The 21686-nt window shown below is 45.7% G+C and overlaps 1 protein-coding gene across 1 annotated transcript; it reads right to left on the bottom strand.

Annotated features, from left to right (window-relative positions):
* Positions 1 to 3901: 3901 nt before the first annotated feature.
* Positions 3902 to 20787, bottom strand: LOC6542796 (zinc finger protein sens). Its single transcript, XM_001970043.3, has 5 exons — positions 20048 to 20787; positions 11065 to 11884; positions 10462 to 10863; positions 9824 to 10005; positions 3902 to 5145 (listed from the first exon to the last, which is right to left on the bottom strand). The coding sequence occupies exons 1-5, from the start codon at positions 20511 to 20513 to the stop codon at positions 4736 to 4738; spliced, it is 2280 nt and encodes a 759-aa protein (XP_001970079.1). The 5' UTR covers positions 20514 to 20787; the 3' UTR covers positions 3902 to 4735.
* Positions 20788 to 21686: the final 899 nt, after the last annotated feature.

The raw sequence follows: 21686 nt of genomic DNA, 5'->3' as shown, positions 1-21686 counted from the left end.
CGGGAGGGGAGTCTGTGGCACAGAGGTCACATTTGGCAGCCAACTCGGTAAGTATTCCCAGAGGATCCGAATAATTTCCTACCCTTGGCACTAAGTATTATTGTGCATTAGAGGACTAATAAACAGGTTCGCAGTTGTCCTCGCCGTCGAGGGCAGGACTTTCTCATTCATAGTTTGTCTGCGAGTTTATACCTTCTACGTGATTTACGGCAATAACTCATCGCAGACTTGGACCCGGGCACTCCACGCTCAGGGCAAATCATGGGACATATAAATCAGGAATACTAAATTAATTCACTTTTCTTCTCCAGCTCTGCTTAATTAAAGCCTCCTATGTGGGCTGTGACGTATTTCCGACCATTTGGGCCATTTAAGTTTATAATCAAAAGACTGTGGCTGGGAGAAATGAGACTTTTCTAGCTCTTCAACTGGGATATTACTTTTTAAGTCTTATCTTCCAACGAACTAAATATTTTGAGAATATTATATACTCCTTACAATATACAGTAGTCTTGGGAACATTATGTAGCATACAGTCGATAAGTAGATTTTTCCACTCTGTCATCCACTTGACCAACAATAGAAACGCCTGATTGTTGTGGGTTTTAAGGCCAATTTTACAGCCAGTGCATTAATTTCCCATGTACTTTGTTGATCTTTATTTAGCGCTGCCGAACCGCCCTAATGCCGACTTATGACACCAAAACTGCTCAATTTTCAGGACTTGCGCTTTCCTCAGCCCATCGAGGGTGCGGAAAACGGGTGGGGGATATCAACGGGGTTACAGCCGAATTAGTCCAGTGGGATTCTGGCGCGGATCGGGGCGTTTTGTTTGCCTTTGCCTGTGCCTTTGCCTTTGTCAAGGCAAGACGCACTCCCTGTGCTGAGCAATCGAGCAATCACCCAGCGGGAAGGAGCGAGCGGCCTTCGGTGTAGCAACAATTGAGATATTCAATTGGCAACAAGCGCCGCATGCAGGGGCTGTGCACTGGGAGAAACTTAAGTGCTAATACATTAACATCGCTAATAGCTGTAAGATATGTCCATAAACAGACTTTGGGTAATTTTCAATCTTAATAAATATTCAAATTCTTTGAATAACATATCACCTGAAATGAGAAAGTATCTTTGCATAAGCAATAAATAAATGAGAAGTAAATAAAGTTTTATATATTTATTTATATATATTTTTATACATTTTTAAATAATAGAAATAGAAGTAAATAAAGTTTTATAAATTTATTTATATATATTTTTATATATTTTTTATATTTTTGCCCCTCATGGAACTGAATATTAATTTGTTTCCTCTTTCAGTATGTATAGGAATATGAATCTCCTTTACCAAAGAGATGACAACCCGTGGTTGTATGAATCGCACTGCTCGTTTCTCGCAGTGCAGAAGCAACCACTAGGGCAATCAGCCATCCCACGATCCCGCTGAGCGAGCGATTAGTTTGGGAAGCTGCCCGATGTTGCGCATCCGTGAATTACAATTGCGGTTTCCTGGCATCAAGGGGGAGGATTCGCGTTGCAGGACACAGAATACAGTGTACATGAGTCAGGATTCAGGATTCAGGATTCAGAACTCAGGACTGAGGATGAGAGGCCGGAAAATCACTCCAGTTGTGCGTGTTGTTGCTCTTTTGCCCGCCTGCACTTGAAATTGTCAGCAGGTGCTCGTCGCCGGGCGTTAAAACAACATTTGCAGTTATAGTGTTACACTTGGTTAGTGCTGCAGTTAGGCCATCGGAGGCGGAATCAATTTAACTGCATTTGGCGATGCGTCGGATGGCAGTGTGTGTTTGGGCCATTAATAAACATTTCGTTGTCTGTTTGTGCAATAAAAATGCAATTCCCATTAAGTGTCCACTCGGTGGGGTGGGCATGTTTCATGTTTCGCCACCGAGTTGACCAGCTGAGCCGTTTGGGGGATAAATGAAATGGATTTTCAGGGGCACTTCGATGGGAGGTCAATTCAATGAGGTGCCGGCTTCCAGTGGGGACTCGGAGCACATTTAATATATTTTGATTTCAGGCAATGACTGATGGAGGAGCCGACACTTAATAATGGGAATATATTCTTGGTGTACCATGTGGGATTATGAAATGAATACAATACAAGCCATACATGTAAGTACATAATAACTTTGTAATCCTACAATTGGCTGCTTCATTGCTGTTAATTCCCGAAGAAGAATTTCATTCCCACCTTGAGCGCGCATTTTCAGTAATTTAATAACGCTCTTTCCAGAAATAAAGACCAATTAAGACCCATTGTCTTATCCGATGTTCGGGTTGGTGCTCATCCGCATCGCAGAAGACCGGCATATTCGAGTTCGGAGATACACGAAAGGGGTGCAAAGCTGTTGAAAAGCCTTTAGTCATCGCCCCAAATGATTTTCATGTCTCGGCGCGGAGCCATAATGATGGCGGCAATAAATTCGCATTAAGATCGCCTCGATTGAGTACTTTCAATGGCACGCAGATGCTGAGGAATGACTGTAGAAACTCAAGACCATTTCGGAGGAGAGCTGATCCTGACGGAACCGATTTTCCGTCCATCTTGGGCTGGCAGTACCTTCGGCTAATTGCGTTTAATTCGTTCAAAGAACCCGCATTGTGAGTTCATAATTTTTGCTTTTTGTTTTATGCAATCGTAAAAACGCTCGTCCAATCAATAATGTAAAGATCAGCTCCGTACTATTTGATACCACTCGCTCAACTCGTGCCTCTTGGACGGAAGTTGCTGATTTTGTGACTTTTCCAGATCGTTTAAGATTGATTGATCAATGTTTTATGATCGCCAACCTCTCCCTGGCTGACTCGTTTGATCTTGGGGCTTTGCTTTTGTTGCGGGCGGCATAGGCGTTTGTTGATTAAATCGCAGGATGTTATCGATCATTGCATAAATTAACGCAAGACTCTCACAAAAGCACTCCCTACGCGGCAGGCTTGCATTCATTTTTATTTGAATATCCATAAACCTAATCAGTTATGTAAGTATCAAGAGTATCGTGGGAACTCCTGGCGCTTTCTGTTACTAGAAATATAAATACTTTGTACTTCGTTTTGCAGGAGCAAATGCCAAGGAGTAAGTACTCTGTACTAGTCTTCATATTTTCTGAACCATTTCATTTCCAATTCCGTGGCTATCAGAGATAAAGCGATTCCCACGTACCCGACCTTTTTATTTATACAAATTGTCAAATGCACAGGCCAGGGCAACGAAAAAGTAACTCACCGTTTTATTCGAGGTAGACAGAAATATTTTTTATTGATGAAATTGGTTCGGCTACAGCTGAACTCCATTTGCAAAGTAGACAATTTGCCGCTGTGCAAATTGCAAACTTGGGAATAGTCCGATCAGCGGAGTGGGAAAAAAACACAGCGTATGTTCGCCGAGCTCACCGTTTGCAATTTATATATTTTTTATTGTCAAATTTGGTAGAGACACAGCGCCAAGATGAAGATGGAAAATGGAAAATGGAGCTGGAGCTAGAGCTGGCTGGAAAATGTGGGGTAGGTGGTTGATGGCTTGATGGCTTACCCTCGTCTCGTACGTGATACTTGATATCTGCGGCTGGACACGCTGGGGAATAGAAAATAGAAAACAAATTCAAGTGGGCTTCACCCACTCATGGTTACTCAGACAGGTTTGAATATCTTGTTTATAATTCTCATGGATGAACGTATGATTTTTTAATCATTCTGCTTGTGTGTTGACGTTCAGGGTTATGGAAATGTCCTCGAAGCGATTCCCTTTTCAGTTTTGTTGTGAGTTCGCAAAGAGGTTGGCCAACTGCTATTGACACTTCAAGTGATGTGTGCTTTTTGGTTTTCAAATTATAGTAATGGGTGGAGAACTTTGAGCCCGCCCACTTGAAGAATACACAGCCTTCACATTTGCTTAATAAATTCAATTTATTTTGAAAACATAAAAATACTTAGAATGTAGATTAATGTTTGTCTTCATAATTGTTAATTTAATATTACATACATTATTTGTTGAACATTTAAATGAAAATATACTCGTATATATATATTTGTTTAGCGGTTTTTACATACATACACATAATATGTATAAATAAGTTAAAAAATTTATTAATTAGGCTAAATTCATTGGAATGATATAATATCAAAATAGTTTGCATAATACAGCGATTTAGTTAAAATTTCACAACTATCTAGAAGCGAAAACTTGGAACATTGTAGTTTTGCCCTCGCGCGTTCGAATTCTTTCATTTTATTTCATATATTGGATTTACTTCTCTCCGCTCGGATTTAGTTTGTTACATTTCACAAAGTACTCGCACGACACGCACAGTTCATATCGATGGAATTTCTTAATTTGATTTTGATTTTAAACTGACCCTCGGGCCACAGCAATACAAACTGACATACATACATAGGGGAAAACATGGAAACTCCTTTGCTCCGGATTACTTTGGTATGTTCGTAAGATGGCAATGTGTAATGTGATTACGCTTTAATGATAACTTGAGACTGACTATAGTGCTGGCTTTAATTGGTTTCGATTCGTATTTGCTATTTTAGTTTTTGGCAACATTGGAAATAGTTTTATAACTGGCTGGCTTAAAATTATTTAAATTGTTTTAATCTGTTCTCTTTGGAGTTCGGTTTCAAGCGGTTGAGAATGCTGGCGAAGCCTTTCACTTCCGTCTATTGCACAATGGTTGCGGTTGATTTGGATTTCGGTTTGCCTCTCCGATGGTTATGCCAGCAGCGATACCTTCTGGCAGTTGAGTCCCCCCATCGGAGGAGCCCCGTTTGGGGCCGTGCCGACCGCACTGGCGCCCTGGCTCCCCGCCTGCCCTCCGCCCGGAACTGGTCCACCGCCCGCTCCCGCTCCCGCCGCCGCCGCCGCCGCTGCCGCCGCACTCAGCTCCGCAGAGGCTGCCGCTGCCGCCGCCGCCGACATGAAGTCCACCTTGCCCAGGTGGACACGCAGGTCCGTGTGCTGGGTCTCCTTGTGCCGGCGCAGGTCCACCTTCCGCTGGAAGGCCTTGTGGCAGAGCTTGCAGGAGAAGGGCTTGTAGCCGGTGTGCTTGCGGGAGTGCGTGATCAGGTTGGAGCTCTGGCTGAAGGCCTTTCCGCACACCTGGCACTTGTGCGGTTTCTCACCTGCAAGAGTGGAAGGATGCAACACGTTAGTAGGGCTTACTCAGTGGAGGACTGGCACTCATTCGGTTCTTATTTGGGTGCATCATTTGATGACCAGTTGGTATTCAGTTGAAACATTTTATAATCTGTCCACTTGGAGTATGATTTAGGTTGGTTTACTTACCCTTACCCTTACTTAGACCCTTAAAAATACGAATAAAACTTATAAAGGCACTTTTAAGTCTACCAACACAATATTCCCTTTAAAATATACCTGTCAGCATGACACTAAGGGGTATCCCCTGCGTTGAGCACGCTCTAACTGCTCTGCGTCTGAGCTTCCAACCAGTGTGCGCCATTTTAGCTAGTTCTGTGCTGCCATGAGCCAACCTGATCCAGTTCCTCCCCTTGGTGCACACACCGCATCTCGAGCGTCAACCCCCAAAAAAAGCGAATCGTCGCCAGACAGCAGCACTCCCAACCCTGCCCGCCTGGACCCCAAGACTCCATGTAAGTCATCTCCGCAGACCGCAGGCTGGAGCCTCCTCCTCCTGCCCATTTCCATTCTCGACTGGGGAACTGCTGGAGTTTTTAAATTTAAACTTTTTGGTTCATCAGTGTGATGTTCTGCGGTGGCGCCGCATTTAAAGTAGCACTTTTTCCGTGCTCTGCTAACATTTTTAAAGTAATTTTGTGGGGTTCTTTTTAAGGGCTTTCCCCAGCTTCGCCTTTATACGCCATTTATTGCTCATTTTCGTGCTGTTGAATTTTTCATTAGAGATTTGGTGGAAAGCTGCTTTCGAAATAAACGGTTTTCCTGGAGCCAGAAATGTCATGAAAATTTGGCTGTACATAATGAAATCTCAGATATGGCAGATGAAAATGAAGGAAATATCAATTTGATTGTGAAAGCTCACAGCAGACGTCATTTAGTCGGCAGTCAGGGTAAGTTAACTGGAGTACAGATGGCGGTGATTAATTTCTTTGCATGCACGCGTTTTATAATCAAATTTTCAAACTCCGTACAGCTAAATACAAAATCTTGCCTCTAGAAAACGAAGCTATTTCTTTTTCCTGTAGTTATACAAAAACTCTGATTATATTTAGTGCCCCGCTCCACGTTTTTCTGCTGCCAACCATGCTAGTCACGCATACATATTCCGTATAGTTGCCCCTTATCTATAGCCCTCTGTTGTATGGAGATAGTGGCACAGACTTGTTGGGCTACATTTTATGTACTACACCCATACACTTACTCTGCCACTCACACACACACCTCACACACACACACCGCACTCACACACACACACAGATATACAGCATGAGATTGTGGGGGACGGCAACAAAATAACGACGACAACATGCTAACTTCAGAGGACCTGACTCTGGAGCTCCCTACCGAGAATTGGGGAAAGTGTATATAAAACAAACAGAGATACGGGTATATAGCGGCGGAGTGACAGAGAGGGCAAGGCGGCGAGTGAAAGAGAGGGGCTGCGAATCCGGCGAAACGAAACGGAAGACAGCTTCGTTGTATATAATGGAATTGCAGCGACGTGATTGTGAAACATTCGACCGTAGGGATGTGCTCTGATTCAACTTTCAGTTCCCGGGGCATGAGGATTTCTTTTCCTTGAGCAGCGGCATGGTTAAGTGGGTGGCTACGTTGGGTGGCTACGTTGGGTGGCTAAGTGGGTGGCTGGATGGAAGGTCGAGCAACAGTAAAATTGAGCAGTCAGCCCGGAGCCGGCTCTCAGTTGGCCTCACCGAGCATGCCTGGATGTGCTGGATGCAGAATCTGGAGGATGCCTTCTCCGGGGTCCGTGGCTCGGGGCACGTTCGTGCACTATCGGCACAAATAACGTCACGTAGTCGCAGAGATTATAGAGCAGCTTTTATTATTTATCACGGCCAAAACGACCCACGAGCTCTAACGAGACCCAAAAACAAAAAAAATAATACAAGTGGAGCAAAACAGCTTCGAGGGAATGGAAAAATCCCGTCGGCCGTCGGTAATTTAAAAGAAAAAAGGGGGCAGGCTATATTCCCGTATACGAAAATTATGTATCAGTGCAATGTCTTTTTGCCAGCTTTTTCAGCGATTTTTATTGCAGCATATTGCGGAAATACTTTTAAGTCTTTGGCTGCCTCCCGAATGGCTTTCCTCTTAGTCTTCTAATATTTTAAGCTTCAGTTTGCTGTCTAATTCAGCACGTTCTCAACACATTTGGTGGATTGGCCACCACTTTTCGTTAGGCGGTGGGAATCAAATCACGCATACGCCCTGTGGAGCGGCGAAAAAACAGAGGGCAGATTGCCTTGGTTTGATTTGGGAAATGAATTGAAACAAAGTAACAAAGGGTATATGTTTAGGAACTGGAACATTTGTACAACTTGCTACAATGGTTTCTAATTCGTTAACCTGCCTAATCGATATACAATTTTAGATTTCAAATTTTCCCAGAATTGTAAATAGTATAGCTATGAGCACTCTTTAAAAGCATTCAACTTAAATTATCGATTTTCCACCTTTTGCACCTCAGACATACTAAAATGAACTTTGGAATGGAAAACAAAAGTCATGAATAAATAAAAGAATCCTGAAATGTTTTTTCCCTCAGTCCTTTTATAGCGCATAAATTGACGAGAACCAAAATCTGAGGCATTGAAATAAAAGCGAAACACAAAAAAAAGGGAAATTCGGTCGAAGCACGGACTAAGCATATAAAACATTTCGCCAAAAAGTAAATACGAAAATGCAAAAAGAAACAGAACGGGAAAAGCGAGCAAATTGCTCCGAAAAATCACATCAGATGAAAGGAGGAAAAATCTGCTGTCTGGGATGGAAACACGCCCCGACACAGGGAAGAAAATTAAGGATAAGTCGTAAGGAAGGCAAAGCGCAAGGAGCGGAACCCGGGAAAAACCAAAGCACTTGGATGGAAAATCTTGAAATGTTGGGGCCAACTTGGCCACATGTGCCTTTGGCCGAGGAAGCGGGGCGCATTTTGGGGCCATCGGGAATGGGGGTGCTGGAGTTTGAGGGAGGCACACGTCCTAAATCGAAGACGGCAAACGATAAAAATGTCTGGAATATTTCTCTTTCTCTTTTTTGTATGTCTGCGGGGGCTTGTGGGGTGCTGATTTCTCTTTCACTGATTTCGCCAGACGCACCAGCGAGGAAAGTCTGCTTATTAGAGGTTATTATCCTTGCCATTTGTAAACTGATTTCCAGCCGAACCGGAATTTCGCTTTTTATGCTTAATGATCCAGTGTGCTTATACTCTATAAAGGAATTGAATTTGAATGTAATGGCATTCGCATGGATTTCCTCAGCAAAACACGGATGTGTTCAGGTTACTACTATTTACTGTTTGCCTGCAATTTAGAAAATATATTTTCTATTTCCTATATCTCTATTTCGTAATATTCGTTGGATTGCCGTTATGAAGGGTGGAACGCTTATCAATCAGAATCATTGCAATCGCTTTCTGTGTGCTCGAGTGTGTGTGATTTCAAACAAATCGCATTCGAGATTCGAAATTTTCACGTGGCCGTGGGTAACTTAAAATCGGGCTGCCCCACCCAACGGCCTTCCCCCCGCCCCGCTCGCAGTTCCACTTGCCCCGTTTCGCAATGGCGTTTCAGTTCAGTTCAGTTCCGTTCCGTTTTCGGCTTTCCGGGGGTGTGTGTGCACCTACACCACTGCGCGGCGTGTATGTGTGCGCCTCGTATTTGTTATTCGTGTGAGTGCGCGCGTATAAAACAGAAAATCAAAATCTCTTGACTAAATTTTTCATTGGTCGGCTGTGATTTCTCAGCCCGCCTCTCTCGCTCGCGCTGTCTCACTCGCTCCTCAGTGCCCGCGCGTGTGTGTGTGCGAGTGCTGGAGTATCTGTGTGCTGCCCTTCCAGTATATAGATTCTTTCGGATTCAGATTCTTATCAGCAGCACTCTCTCGCTTACTCTCTCCCCTGCGATTTCCGGAGAGCCAACTGGGCGCTCTTTCAGCTGTCGTCTGCTCCATTTTTTTTCGAACCCCTCCCCTGCCCTGCCCCTTCTGCCAACCCGGTTTCGCAAACACCCCCAGATTTTCGCTATATCTGCTTCTGCCGATGGCAACTGTAATTGCAACTGGCAACTGCGGCTTTTGGGGTGGCTCGTTCGGCGCTTTAATGGCGCCGCTTCCTGTTCCCCCGCCGAAGACCCCCGCCCTTGGAACACCCCACGCCCATGGACGCATCAAGTGCGCCTGTGTTTTGGCGAAATGCTTTAAAGATACGCTTGTTTTGGGCTCGAATTTTGCATAAATAAACTGAACAATACTGTGATTCGTGGAATTGGCTGATTTAAGAAGGCGAAGCAGTTGTTTTTTAAGTACAGCATTTAATCTTTTCAGCACTTCTTTTTAGCTTCCGGGCTAATTTGTTATTAAATCGCAAAATATAGGTGTAGTATTCCTTATACTTTAATACTATAATATACTGATATATTCTTTATACTTTAATAGTATAATATACTAATATAATGTAGTATAAATACTATATAATAATATAATATAATATACTCGTATATACTTAGTACCAAAAATACCCAAACAAAAATTAACGATCCCTTCCCTTTTAAAGCAACTTAAAACCTTTTAAGTTTGGTGAACCGTGAGGGGAACCCTTCTTATATGCACCACGGCACTGCTTACCCGTGTGGATGTAGGTGTGCTTCTTCATGTCGCTCTTCTGGTGGAACCGCTTGCCGCAGTAGTTGCAGGGATAAGGCCGCGTGTCGCTGTGGATGAGCAGGTGGGTGGACAGGGTGCTGGAGCGCTTGAAGCGCTTGCCGCACTGCTTGCACTCGAACACCTTCTCCACGTTGTGCACCGCCCTGGAATGGAGAGGGTGGGTTGGTTTGGGGGATTAGTGGGGTCCCAGTAACGAGTGCTCGCCGTAATTAAGGTCCGGTAAGTCCCCAAAGGCGGAAGTGGACGTGTTTTAACTACAGCCACAAAGGCAAACATTTGGTCAGGCTGAAATCCAGCCATTTTGGCTAAATTAAGTAATGCAAAGTGTCCCAGGCAGGAAGACCGCGCACTACACTCGGAAATATAGTTATACCATGTTTTTTGGGTTAATTATATAAACAAAAGTACTTTTAATTTACTCTCAATAGTTTTAAAAGCAAAACTTGGTAAAGAGATTTATTGGGTTTGAAAGAGAAAAGCCAAACAAACAATTGAAGTTCATCTCTGCTAACCACTTTTTCTGAGTGTAGGCATGCGGTGGCCCGAACAGATCCCGATCCCCCGCTCCCCCCCTGCCTGCGGTGGCATGCTACACATACCTGTGCTGGCTGAGGCTGACCTCGTGCCCGAAGGTCTTGTTGCAGAGCTCGCAGGCGTAGGGCTTCTTGCCGTGGTGCGTCCGGCGGGAGTGGACCTCGAGGCCGTGGGGCGTGGAGAACATCTTCTCGCACTTCATGCACGAGTACAGGTCGCTGAATTGGTGCAGGCCCGGCCACTTGGCGGCCATGTGGTGGAAGTGGTGCAGGTGGGGCGAGTGGGGCAGGCCCAGATGCCCGCCATTGGGAGGCACGCCCACCCCGACGCCAACGCCCACGCCGACGGCCGCCGCCGCAGCTGCTGCCGCTGCCGCTGCCGCCGAGGAGTTGTTCTGTCCGGCGGACTGGAGCGGCACCATCAGACTGCGCAGACGGAAGAGATTTTCCTGCGAATCCGGATGGTAGCTGCGGAAACACATTTAATTGAGGCGAGTTAATTAAAATGGGTACCCAGTTGCAAACTCGCTTTGCACGGCAGTGGAGGTGGCAAATGAAGCTAATCTGGCAATTAAATTGAGCTTTAAAATGGGTTGCCTTCTGACCCTCTAGTGCCAGAACTATAGTTAACAAGTATTACTATGTTGAGTTGAAGGACACACGACTTACCCTGCTCCCAGGCCGGATTGCTGTTGTTGCTGTTGCTGCTGCTGCTGCTGACCTTGGTGGAAGGCGACGGCGGCGAAGAAGGGCAGGGCGGGCGAGAAGAGCGGTCGCTGGAACATGGCCGCGTCGTAGTTGGGCGGATAGCCCTGGCGCATCGCCTCCAGCGGATTGAATGGCATGGTCAGGCCGCTGGAGGTCAGATGACTGACTGGCGGGCTGCGTGGCGTCCGTCGCTGTGGAGGAGGCTCGTCCCGCCGGAGCAGCGCGGAGACGGAGAAGAGATCCGACTTCTTGGATCCTATGCTACGGCCTCCGCCGTTGGCGGTGATCAGCAGCTCGGAGGCGGAGGCTGAGGCGCCGCTGGGCGAGCTGATCCGCGGACTGCCGGGCGGTGAGTCCACCTCCAGTTCCACCGATGAGCTGCTCGAGTGCGAGCGGGAGCGGGAATGGGAGCGGGAACGGGATCGCGATCTCGAGCGGGAGTGCAGCGAGCGGTGCGAGTGGTTCGATTCCGCGTCCTCCATGTCGATTTGCGAGGAGCAGGGACTGCGGGATCGCGACCTGGAGCGGGATCGCGACTGGCGGCGCAGCTTCTCGCTGGCGCTGATGAAGGCTGGCTTGGAGCGCTGGGTTAGATGCGGCTGATGCGGCTGGTGGTGCTGCTGGTGCTGCTGGTGCATCTGCTGGTTTTTGCTCAGCATCGAGATTGAGTTGTTGTTGTCCTCCAGAGGAGTCGGCGGCTTCAGGCCCACGGCCGCCGCCGCCATCGCCGTCAGTTGTTCAGTCTTGACCAGTCTGCTTATGCTAAATGCTAGCGAGGCATCTGTAATGTTGAATTGAAATCCATTATAAACCTTTCTAATGCTGTTTGTTTATGTGCATAAATGTGTAAAGCCCTATTGATTTGTTCACAAGATCGCTTAGCGAAATCAGAGCAAAGCGTGTGCCATATCATCAATCACTCACTGCAAAAAAAAGAAGGGAAATGGAATCCACCTGTGCGGCATCGCACACCAGAGTTTCCTCGTATGCGTGCCAGTTGGCAGCGTATCGAATTTCAAATGTAATTATTTTCGTATTCAATCGCCTAATCCACCTTACATGACCATTAATTCACCCTAATCAACGAATCCTTCCCCGCTCATGAACCGCTTTCCGCATTTGACATCAGCGCGTCATCATTCGGCGTCGTCACCCCGAAATCCTTGGCCAGCGATGATGGCCACGGACACAGATACAAATCCGTGTGCGGATGCGGCGCCGGCGCTCAGGGTTGAACTCGGCACGCCCCTGGACAGGAGCAGCCACCCGACAGGAGTTTCGGAATCGAGTTCCCTTCTTATCAACCACGAAGTTTTTACTCGCAAGGCTATTTCGGAATAGTTAAAGCTTGACAACTTTGTTTATATTTGACTTTTCGTTTTAAATGGTTTCTACATACATTTTTAATTCATTTGTATGGTTTTTTGATTTTATTTGTAGAATCATTTTTAGAAACAGCTTTAGTTATTGCACCTGACAATGAAAACTTCATATGATTAGTAATAAAATTTATGTTTCGACTGCAAAGATCAGGATTTTTGTTAAGACAAATAGATAATATTTAAAGAAGATCATATTAGGAGGAAATGGAAATCTTAACTTTTGCCTGGTGCACGGCACAAAATACACATCCTAGAGTCTATCGCCTGTCGAAATGAAATAATAATAATGTGCGTTTAAATAGAACATCTGTTCGGTCCACACTCGGCTAAATGGAGCATGACAAAACAGAAAACACACAGCGGGCCGGGGAAATGGGATTCGCTCGGATTCGGAGTCGGAATGAGAATCGGTGGACTGGGAACTGGGAACTTCATCGCTGTGAACTGGGAACTCCGGCGACATTCCGCGTGTGCAAATTGACGCAGGCGCAAAAGGCAGGGATTGCAGGGAAACGAAAGGGGTAATGGTACACATAACTCACTCCACACAACGTGGATGCCGTATATGCCGTACATGCCGTGTGCCAGGCAAGTGAAAACCGCGACGGCCCGAGGCGAATCGAATGAATGAATGAATCCGCAGCGCAACAAAAGAATAACAATTTGACAACATTCTAATTCGCCACGCAGATAAAAGTAACTGCCAAGGCGGCGGGGTGGGGAAGTGGGTGGAAAAGTGCGGGGGCGGGACTTTGATTCCGGGCCATAGTCCGGAGTCGGTGAGGCGGCAAAACGCAAAGCCAAGCAAATATAAACAAAACCCACGCACTAAACGCAGCCAGGGATATTCGCACGCAGATATATACGTATCCGTCAGATACTCAGATACAAATGGGGGGTGGCTCGCCCGCTGCTCTGCTTTTCCCGCCAGAGTGTCAAGTGTTTTTATTGCCCTGCTGCTGTTGTTGCAATTCTCGCCGTTGTTATTTTTGCTCAAACTTGGGTCTTGGGATTTCGGTTTTTGCTCCTAAGTGCTTTTGAATATGGAAATGGCCCATAATCCAGTACCTGGCCCGGATTCGTTTGATCATCACTATGTTTTCACTACTTCGGCTTGGGCTTATTTTACTAACAGTTGTTAAGGGAGAATTCCTATCACATCGTAGCTGGGATATCGCCAGGAAAGCCAACACATTTCATTCCCCCCCACCTGAAAATCTAAATTTTAATCATTGACATTATGGCAAATGTGTCCCGGCCAACCCTTCCCTTCTAATTATGTACGCAATCGTCCCGAGAGCATTTCCACCAGCCAAAAACAAATTCGAATCGAATGGAGGTCGAGTCAGTGGCAGCGGGAAAAGGGCCCACACAATAATATATATAGAAAATAAAATTGGAAACGTTTAACGTTCGCTGCAAGCTGGTGGGCCAAAAGCAACCCGGATAAGGAGCAGGACAAGTGGCTCCTGGTGGCTCACGTAGGGCGACTTGTTTAAACGACAATAATGAGCTTAAGCATGTGCCCGATGTCGCTCCAGGGTGGCGATTCCTCTCGAGTCCTGGCGCGTCCTGGCGAGTCCTTCGGCTGCTGGAGGCTGGCAAAGTGGCATCAACGACCCCTCGACGGTCGGCAGCAAAGTCATAAATTTGTGCACATTAGACATAGACATAGCCCTCGTCCACCCCGAACACCACGAGCACCACGAGCACCCCGAGCACCCCGAGCACCCCGAACATCCGGAACATTCGGAACACCCAACCCCCTAACACCCAATATCATCCAGCCCTTCAGCCTCTGACGTTCATCTGTTTTTATCCGCCCGGGAGCAATATTCACGCACTCCACGCACTTGTTCGCATAAAAAGGACGAAGGTAAAATAATTATTCGACACTGCATGGTAATTGAAATCATTGTTATCCTGCGCCCTGTTTACTGTCTCCCCCGACCACTAGGATTATTATTGTTTTGGGGCGATTTGCAGCCATTACAATTTGGTTTGGGCTTACGGCTTGCCGGGGGGCAGCTGGTGCTCCTGCAGGAGGTGTTAATTTCTGGAATTTCATTTATAATTACTCGCGAGCTGTTGAAATTTGACGGGAGGTTGTTATAAAAATTGTTTAGTAAACACTTTGGAAATACTTCGCTCTGGAGCAATTCTTCGCAGATCATATTAATTAAGAAACATCATCATTTAAGTAATTACATGACGGCATTGGAAAATACTTTAAGGTGTTAGCTTTGACATCCCAAGATGTTGGATTACAGTCCTTAATCAGAGAGACTTTCTGTAGAAGTTGATGTATAGATTTCGAATTGAAATCCAAGGCATATGCCCCTAATTTGCTTTTCAAACCTATTCTCATTTCTCATTTGCACTAAATTTATAGCACCTCTTCTGGGCACAAAATCAGTTAGTCGAAGTATTTCTATTTCTATTTCTATTTCGCAGAAGTCGACTCGATTAAACTGGGCAACAGTAGTCGGGGATCCGGCCGGTCGTAATATTATAAAAACAAATTCCGCTTTCGGCAAATATGAAAGTGGAAATGGCAAAAATAAAAACAGCACAGTATAAATAATAAAGAGCCGCGGCGATATGGCCAGAAGAGGGCCATAAACTGTGAACGGTTAGATAGATTAGGCCATGATTTGGTCTGTTGGCATGCCTGCGAATGTGTGTGCATGATTTACGGATTGAGTTGAGATTTCGATTTCGACTTGGGTTCGGATTTCGATTTGGATTCGGATTTGGCGTTGGATTTCGATTGGGATTCCGATTGGGATTCCGATCGGGAATCCGATTGGGATTCCGCTTTGCACTTGGATTGCCCACCCCAGCGATAGCATATCAGTTGGAGAGAGAGCAGAGCTCTTTAGCCCGCATAAGCTCCACTCGTTGAGTGGCATTAGATGGGGATTGCGTATCCAAACACTCAACAGTTGGCCCAATGTGTGTGTGCCAGTTATCAGGCATCGGCCATCAGCCATCAGCTATCAGCTATCAGCTGTTGGTCCCGCTGGGTCGGCAGCGTTTCTTTGAAGCCCCTCGGCAAATGTCGCCAATTGCAATTACATTATTTACTTTTACACTGCAAATCAATCAGAGGTGCACCCCACATCCCAACTACTCCCCGCAGAATGCCAATGGCTGTGCCACAAACCGATCGCAACCATAGATCCGTATATTGCACCCTTTTCCCAGCTGCTTATCGCTGGGCAATAAATCAGGAGGCTATCTAAACTTTAGACTACGATTTTTTACCTTTTTCCTCCCGCTGATAAATTTCATTTAATTGCCGTTCGGTCTCGGGCAGCCGACGGTTTTCACTTTCCACTTTCCACCCAGAAGTATTTTATGAAAACGCAACGTACCCATTAAGGAACTAACCTAGGAACTAAGCGAACTAACTACTATTTATAGATTTCTAAACTGTTTCTGTTTCTGACTGTGATCGAGTCGGCTCGGTGTGATTTTTGGGTCCAAAGACTCATATGACGCCCATTGTGCGGAGTGGAAATGTAGGTGATATCATTATTGCAGTCTGCGGAGCGGTTTATTGTTATTATAAGCCGATATCTACTCTGGTAGCTTTTATGGCTGTACAAATTCGATATTGAAAATCGCAGTTCTTCATACTATCAGCGGCGGAAATCGATCGGGGCATTTCTAATTTCAATACTCAAACATCGGACGTGACAAATGCCGAATGGCAAATGGGCTGCGTTTTAGCTCCTTTTCGCTGGAAATTGATTTTTCTTTGTCAAACACTCGGTCGATGCAATGATAAACCGACTGGACGGGAATCGAGGGCATAAATAACAACAACAACAACAAAAAAAGTCGGACACAAATCGAGGAAGGGAACTGAACCCAGTGGTATGTACTTTCTTAATGTTGCACGAACTATGTCTGCGGTTGGCATTTGTTTACTTATCGGTCGCTCGCTTATTTTATGATACTTTTACTCTTTCGATTTTACAACTGGCCACAGAGGATACTGACATGTTTAGATGTCGTTATGTATTTACCTCGGATCGTAAATCATAACACGTGTGTGGTGTGGTGTGTGTGTGCGTAGTTGATTATGCTCGTACTTCACCCTCCGGGTGTCTATTTTGTATCTTGCAGATACACGGGATACCGTGGATTTGGCGTTTCTTTATTTGGCTGATTGGCTGATTTGGTTTTGGATATCTTTATAGATTTACAATGCCCAATTTTCGTCTACTTGTGAGAAGTTGAAGTATATATGATAGGCGATGAGTTGCCAATGATTACGACGTGTGTCGTAAACATTCCATAAATATTGCTCTGATTTTGGTTGCGACAATTTGTTATTGATCAATAATGTACTTTGCAATTGAACTCGTGAGACGAATGTGTCGAATAGAATTGTGAATGCACTGAACATTTTATTGAATGGGAAATTATATGCCATAGCGAGTTTTATTCCCAAAAGAACTCTGTCATCTTCGTCTCCAATAAATTCCATCAACATTTTTCCGACTTTATTATAGTGTCTTGGCAAAATGCTGTAGGACATACTACCCAATTTACTCTTTTCTAGGAGTTTCACTTCACAATGTTCAAACAACATAATTTATAGTTATGTTTAAAGCAATCAGTTTTCACTGACAAACACAAGTTTTCCAATATTTCTTGGAGATAAGCCAAACTCACGGCGATTGCTGGAGTTTTATTTATTCCATGCGATATGCCAATTGCCTTTTTAATTGTTCAATCGTTTGGTGTGATTGAAAAAGGCTTAACAAATGTGTTATTAAATTTATATCGGCTTGTACGCGGGCTCGTATATAAAAAACCCGATTGCCGCGGCAACTAAATCAAAAATTATAATTTATACCTTGAACGTTTGGAACCGTTCTGATTTTTGGACTGATATCACCGGAAAACTATGTTCACTTGGGGGCGGACAATTTGTCGTCGCTGCGAATGAATCAATGCTGCTCTGAGATCTGTGTTCAAGTAATTTGAGTACGGGCTGCCATTTAACCCATGCTCCCTTTCAGACCATTAGTCGGCTCTTTAGTCTGGGCACGAGCAATTTTCACAATTTAGCTTAATTCGTGACTCACAAGTGCCGGTGTCAAAGTTCTATTTTATTTCAGTGGTCGCATTAGAGTGGCAGGCATCATTAATTGAGTCATACGGCGGTGGCGTATGACAAAAATTAAGATCATCCACTCGTGGGTGGGTGGCTAATGGGAAATCGAGACGATATTTCTGACTGACCTTTCGGGGCAAGGTTTTGTGGCACACTGCCATTTTAGTCTACTCTATTCTATACTGTCTAAAGCCACTACCTACTGTCTTAAATTGTGATACATAATTATAGAGATTCTGACACTTATTGAGTAGATCTCCAAAACCTTACTTTCTCAAGAAGATGTTGCCTACTTTCAGGACACAATTGCAGTGGCTTCTGATCCATTAAATTCAAAGGCTTAAACTGCAGCGCCCAACAGATTTCCACAAAGTTTCCGTCCTTCAACAGGAGGGGCCAATCAGTCACCAAAGAGCCCTGCGAACTTTCGCCACATCAACCAATATATTGTCCCAACGAAAACCGAGAAAATATTCCAACAAACAAAGCGAAATTCATTTTCTCTAGAGAAAGAGAAGGTTGGGGAAGCGGGTGGCGGTGGCTTGCGGGGGGCGGGGGGTGCTTGTCGCGGCAAACGGAATTGAAAATTCAGTGTGCGAGTGTGTGTGCGTGTGTGTGTGCGAGTCTGCTTTTCCGCATATCCATGTCTGTGTTGGAAGCGGTGGAGAGCTAAAAACATATCCGTTGGATACATGTAATGCCGGTAAATGAAATCCGCTTGTCGCTGCCTTGTGTGTGCGAGTGTGTGTGTGTGTGTGTGAGAGTGGGGAAATATGGCAAGGAGGAGTGAGTGAGAGAGGGGACGGCCAGTGTTGTCAGCTTGGCTTTTTTTCTGCCAAATTCCGAATTCGTTTAAAGCTGAGAACAGGAAACTGAACAGGTGTCTGCATCTGGGTTATCTTTAAGGTTTTAGCTAGCAAAAGTGCTAAAAGTGAATTATCTTTAAGGTGATTTTCCTTTAAGTCCTGCAAAACAAAATTGTTTATCCGTTTCGAACAGCACTGAAGCTTGGGGCTCCCGTGCGAACGCTCATTCATTCATTCAATGCCCATATTTGAAATTCAACAGCGATGGCGATGACAACGGCGTCTGCACACAGATGCACACAGATACACAAACAAGCGTGTGAGTGAGTGTGAGTGTATCTGGACGCGACTGGACTGGACTGAACTGTGTATCTACAAGTTTGTGCGATGGTTTGCCGTTCGCAGCCGTATCTGTATCTGCGTATCTGTGTATCTGTGGTCCAGCTATGGATTTTTCAATCCCCGATATCCATTTTTCCGCCCCATGTCCGCACAGAAGATTTGCCCATTAAGCGTCGCGCACACACTCACACACACAAACGGAATAATGAATATCCCAGCTCCTGCTGCCCCTGAACAATTTTCGCTTTCCACGCTTTCCACGCTTTCCCACCGAACTGGGGCTTTTTTCCAATTAAACCGACACCGTGCAGCCTTTGGGCTTTCACTCGGATATTTCGGACATGGCCAGTGTGATATTTTAAAATCACACATTACTCAAATAAATTTTTAAAAATTCCTACATTGCCCGCTGACCAGCCTTTGGGGGATTTGCTGCCACTCGCTGCGGATTGGAGGCTCTCCGTTTCTGTGTTGTTGATTTCAGTCGCTTTTGTTTTCCTCTTTTTAATTAACTCGGGGAATATGAAATGTGGTGGGGGTGTGATTGGGTTTATGCCAATCTGTTTGCAGGCTGCACAAAAATTTAATTTGACAAATGTTGGCATTCAGGAAGGAGCTGAAATATCACTCAGTGAATTATTTTAGCGATCTGGTGACACTTGATTTGCTAAAATCCATATATATACTTTTTCAGAAATCTCTAAGAAGTTCGCACAGATTTAGTTTTAAATAAAGATAAGTTCTATAAGTAAAGCTAATCTTTAATTGTAGATAATATATTATTCAAATATATTCAAAGCTATATTTGATTGAGTTTAAACAGAACAACTGCAATCTCTGGCAAGCTTATAAAATGCTTAGAAGTTGACTTGATTTTCTAAATATAAAACATGACTTTCCAAAAAGAATGAATAATATGAAATTTGATTAAGCTTTTATATAAATATATCGAAGTAATCATATATTAATAAATATTTTTCTCATCATTTTATAATTTCTTTAACTGTCTAGGTAAATAGTGCATTTCGCACTATACCGTCTTCAAGTAAATTTCATTAGTAAATTTTATTGGTAATCTTCATCTGTATGAAAATTAGCAGACAAGTTGGTAAGTCACTGCGTAAAAAGGGAAATCCTCGACACAACTAACTTCACAGCACTTATTTCAAAACTTTCATGCAAATAACTAAACTTTACTGAACTCGCTTCCGTTTAGTGACAAGCATTGGAATCCCAATTGGTGACGGATTTTCATGCAAAAATAGTAAGAGATTCCGGCTTACCGTCGGAGTTCCGCTTCTTGGGCAGCACCGCTTTGAAGGCGGACATGGGCGCGTACTCGTGCGGCGACGTGGAGGCCGGCGGCATCTGAGGCTGCGGGGGATTGGGGTTGGGATGGGGATTCTGTGCCGGCTGCTGGTGATGGTGACCCAAGGCCGCGTCCGCGGACATCTGGATGCGCTGGTGGAGCAGCTGGGTGGGCGAGGGTATCGTGGCCATGGCCGTCAGCGCGCTGAGATCCCGCACCTGCAGCGGAGCGGAGGCGGCGGAGGAGACGGCGACGGAGACGGAATTGGAGGCCGACGAGGATTGCTGGCTGGTGAGGAAGGGTCCGGGAAAGTCCGCCGCAATGGCTGGCTTGAAGTTGCCCAGGCTGTAGTCGAGGGGCAGGTGGTGTTGGTGGGCGGGCGGTGCGGCCGGATGCAGCAGATGCTGACCGGAAGTGGCTTGCATTTTGGCCACGTCCATATCGGGTTTATCACTGATTCAATAAGTTTCTTTTCTATGTGTTTTTCTTGCTTTCAGGTTAACTTAGGCTTTTGTCAGCGGTCTTTTGTTCTTTTGATTTGGCACTGAAACTGTTTGCTTTTTTCGCGACGGCATGCGAGTGCGGTTACGGTGGCGTATACGCAACGTGGCTACCGGAAGGAAGTGCCACAGATTTAGGGCTTTAATACTGCTGCTCTGACTGCTGCTGCTGCTGGGCGCATAACTGCTGGCTTCGGCCTCATCGAGCGGACTGAAGCACCGTAAAAACCTAATCACGGATCCGTGGAACGCTGACGCCGGCGCCCGGCCGAGAGTGAATCTCTGCCGCCGAGCTTGGAAAACTCTGCTGGCGCCGCAGCTGCTGCTGCTGCTGCTGCTGCTGCTGCTGCTGCTGCTGCTGCTGCTGCTCCTGCACTTGACTTTTAGCCGGGGATTCGGAGTGCGGCCAAGTGCCATATGCCATATACGCCAAGTGTTGCGATTTTCGCCTAGATTTGGCAGCGACGTCGACGCTGGCAGCGACGTCAGCGAGAGAACGGCTCTCGCTGCTTTCCCGTATCTCTATATCTATCTGTATATACGATGCGCTGTGAATGAACGCCCGTTCGGATGCGGATTGCTGCTGCTCCGATTTTACCGCTGTCAGCGAGCGTCTGCAGGCGACTGACGAGCGGAGCGGCACTCGAGTTTCCACTCAGCGGATACGCTTTCACCACCACCACTGCGTTGCCTCGGTGCGAGTGCGAGCGGGACGACGGCTGGTTCCAATTGGAACGGCGGAATGGCCAAGTGGAATCGGAACAGCCACCACCATTTGCCGTGCACGTGGCCACGCCCCCTTTCCAGCTGGCCATGGTTAATCTGGATTCTTGGTAGCTTGTTGTTGGTATTTTTAGTGCGCATACCGCTTTGATTCGTTCAAATCAATGCCACCGCCGAACAATGGTGGCAAGTGGGTGGCGGTGGGTGGAGTGGCTGGAGTGGGTAGTGGGTGTTGGGTGGTGGGCGGTGGTGTAGAGTGTGCGTGTGCGTGTGTTGGGCGCGTGTTTGCTGGCCTTTGGTTTGCTATTACCTGCTCTGCTTTTGGGGGCGGGCTCTCTGGCATTTCTGCGATTTTGTATCTTTTGTTTTGTAGATCAGCTCGTACCGCCA

This window comes from Drosophila erecta, unplaced genomic scaffold (assembly GCF_003286155.1).
Source record: "Drosophila erecta strain 14021-0224.00,06,07 unplaced genomic scaffold, DereRS2 tig00000055-arrow-pilon, whole genome shotgun sequence".
NCBI classification, from domain to species: Eukaryota; Metazoa; Arthropoda; class Insecta; order Diptera; family Drosophilidae; genus Drosophila; species Drosophila erecta.
This window is presented reverse-complemented; position numbering and strand designations above follow the sequence as displayed.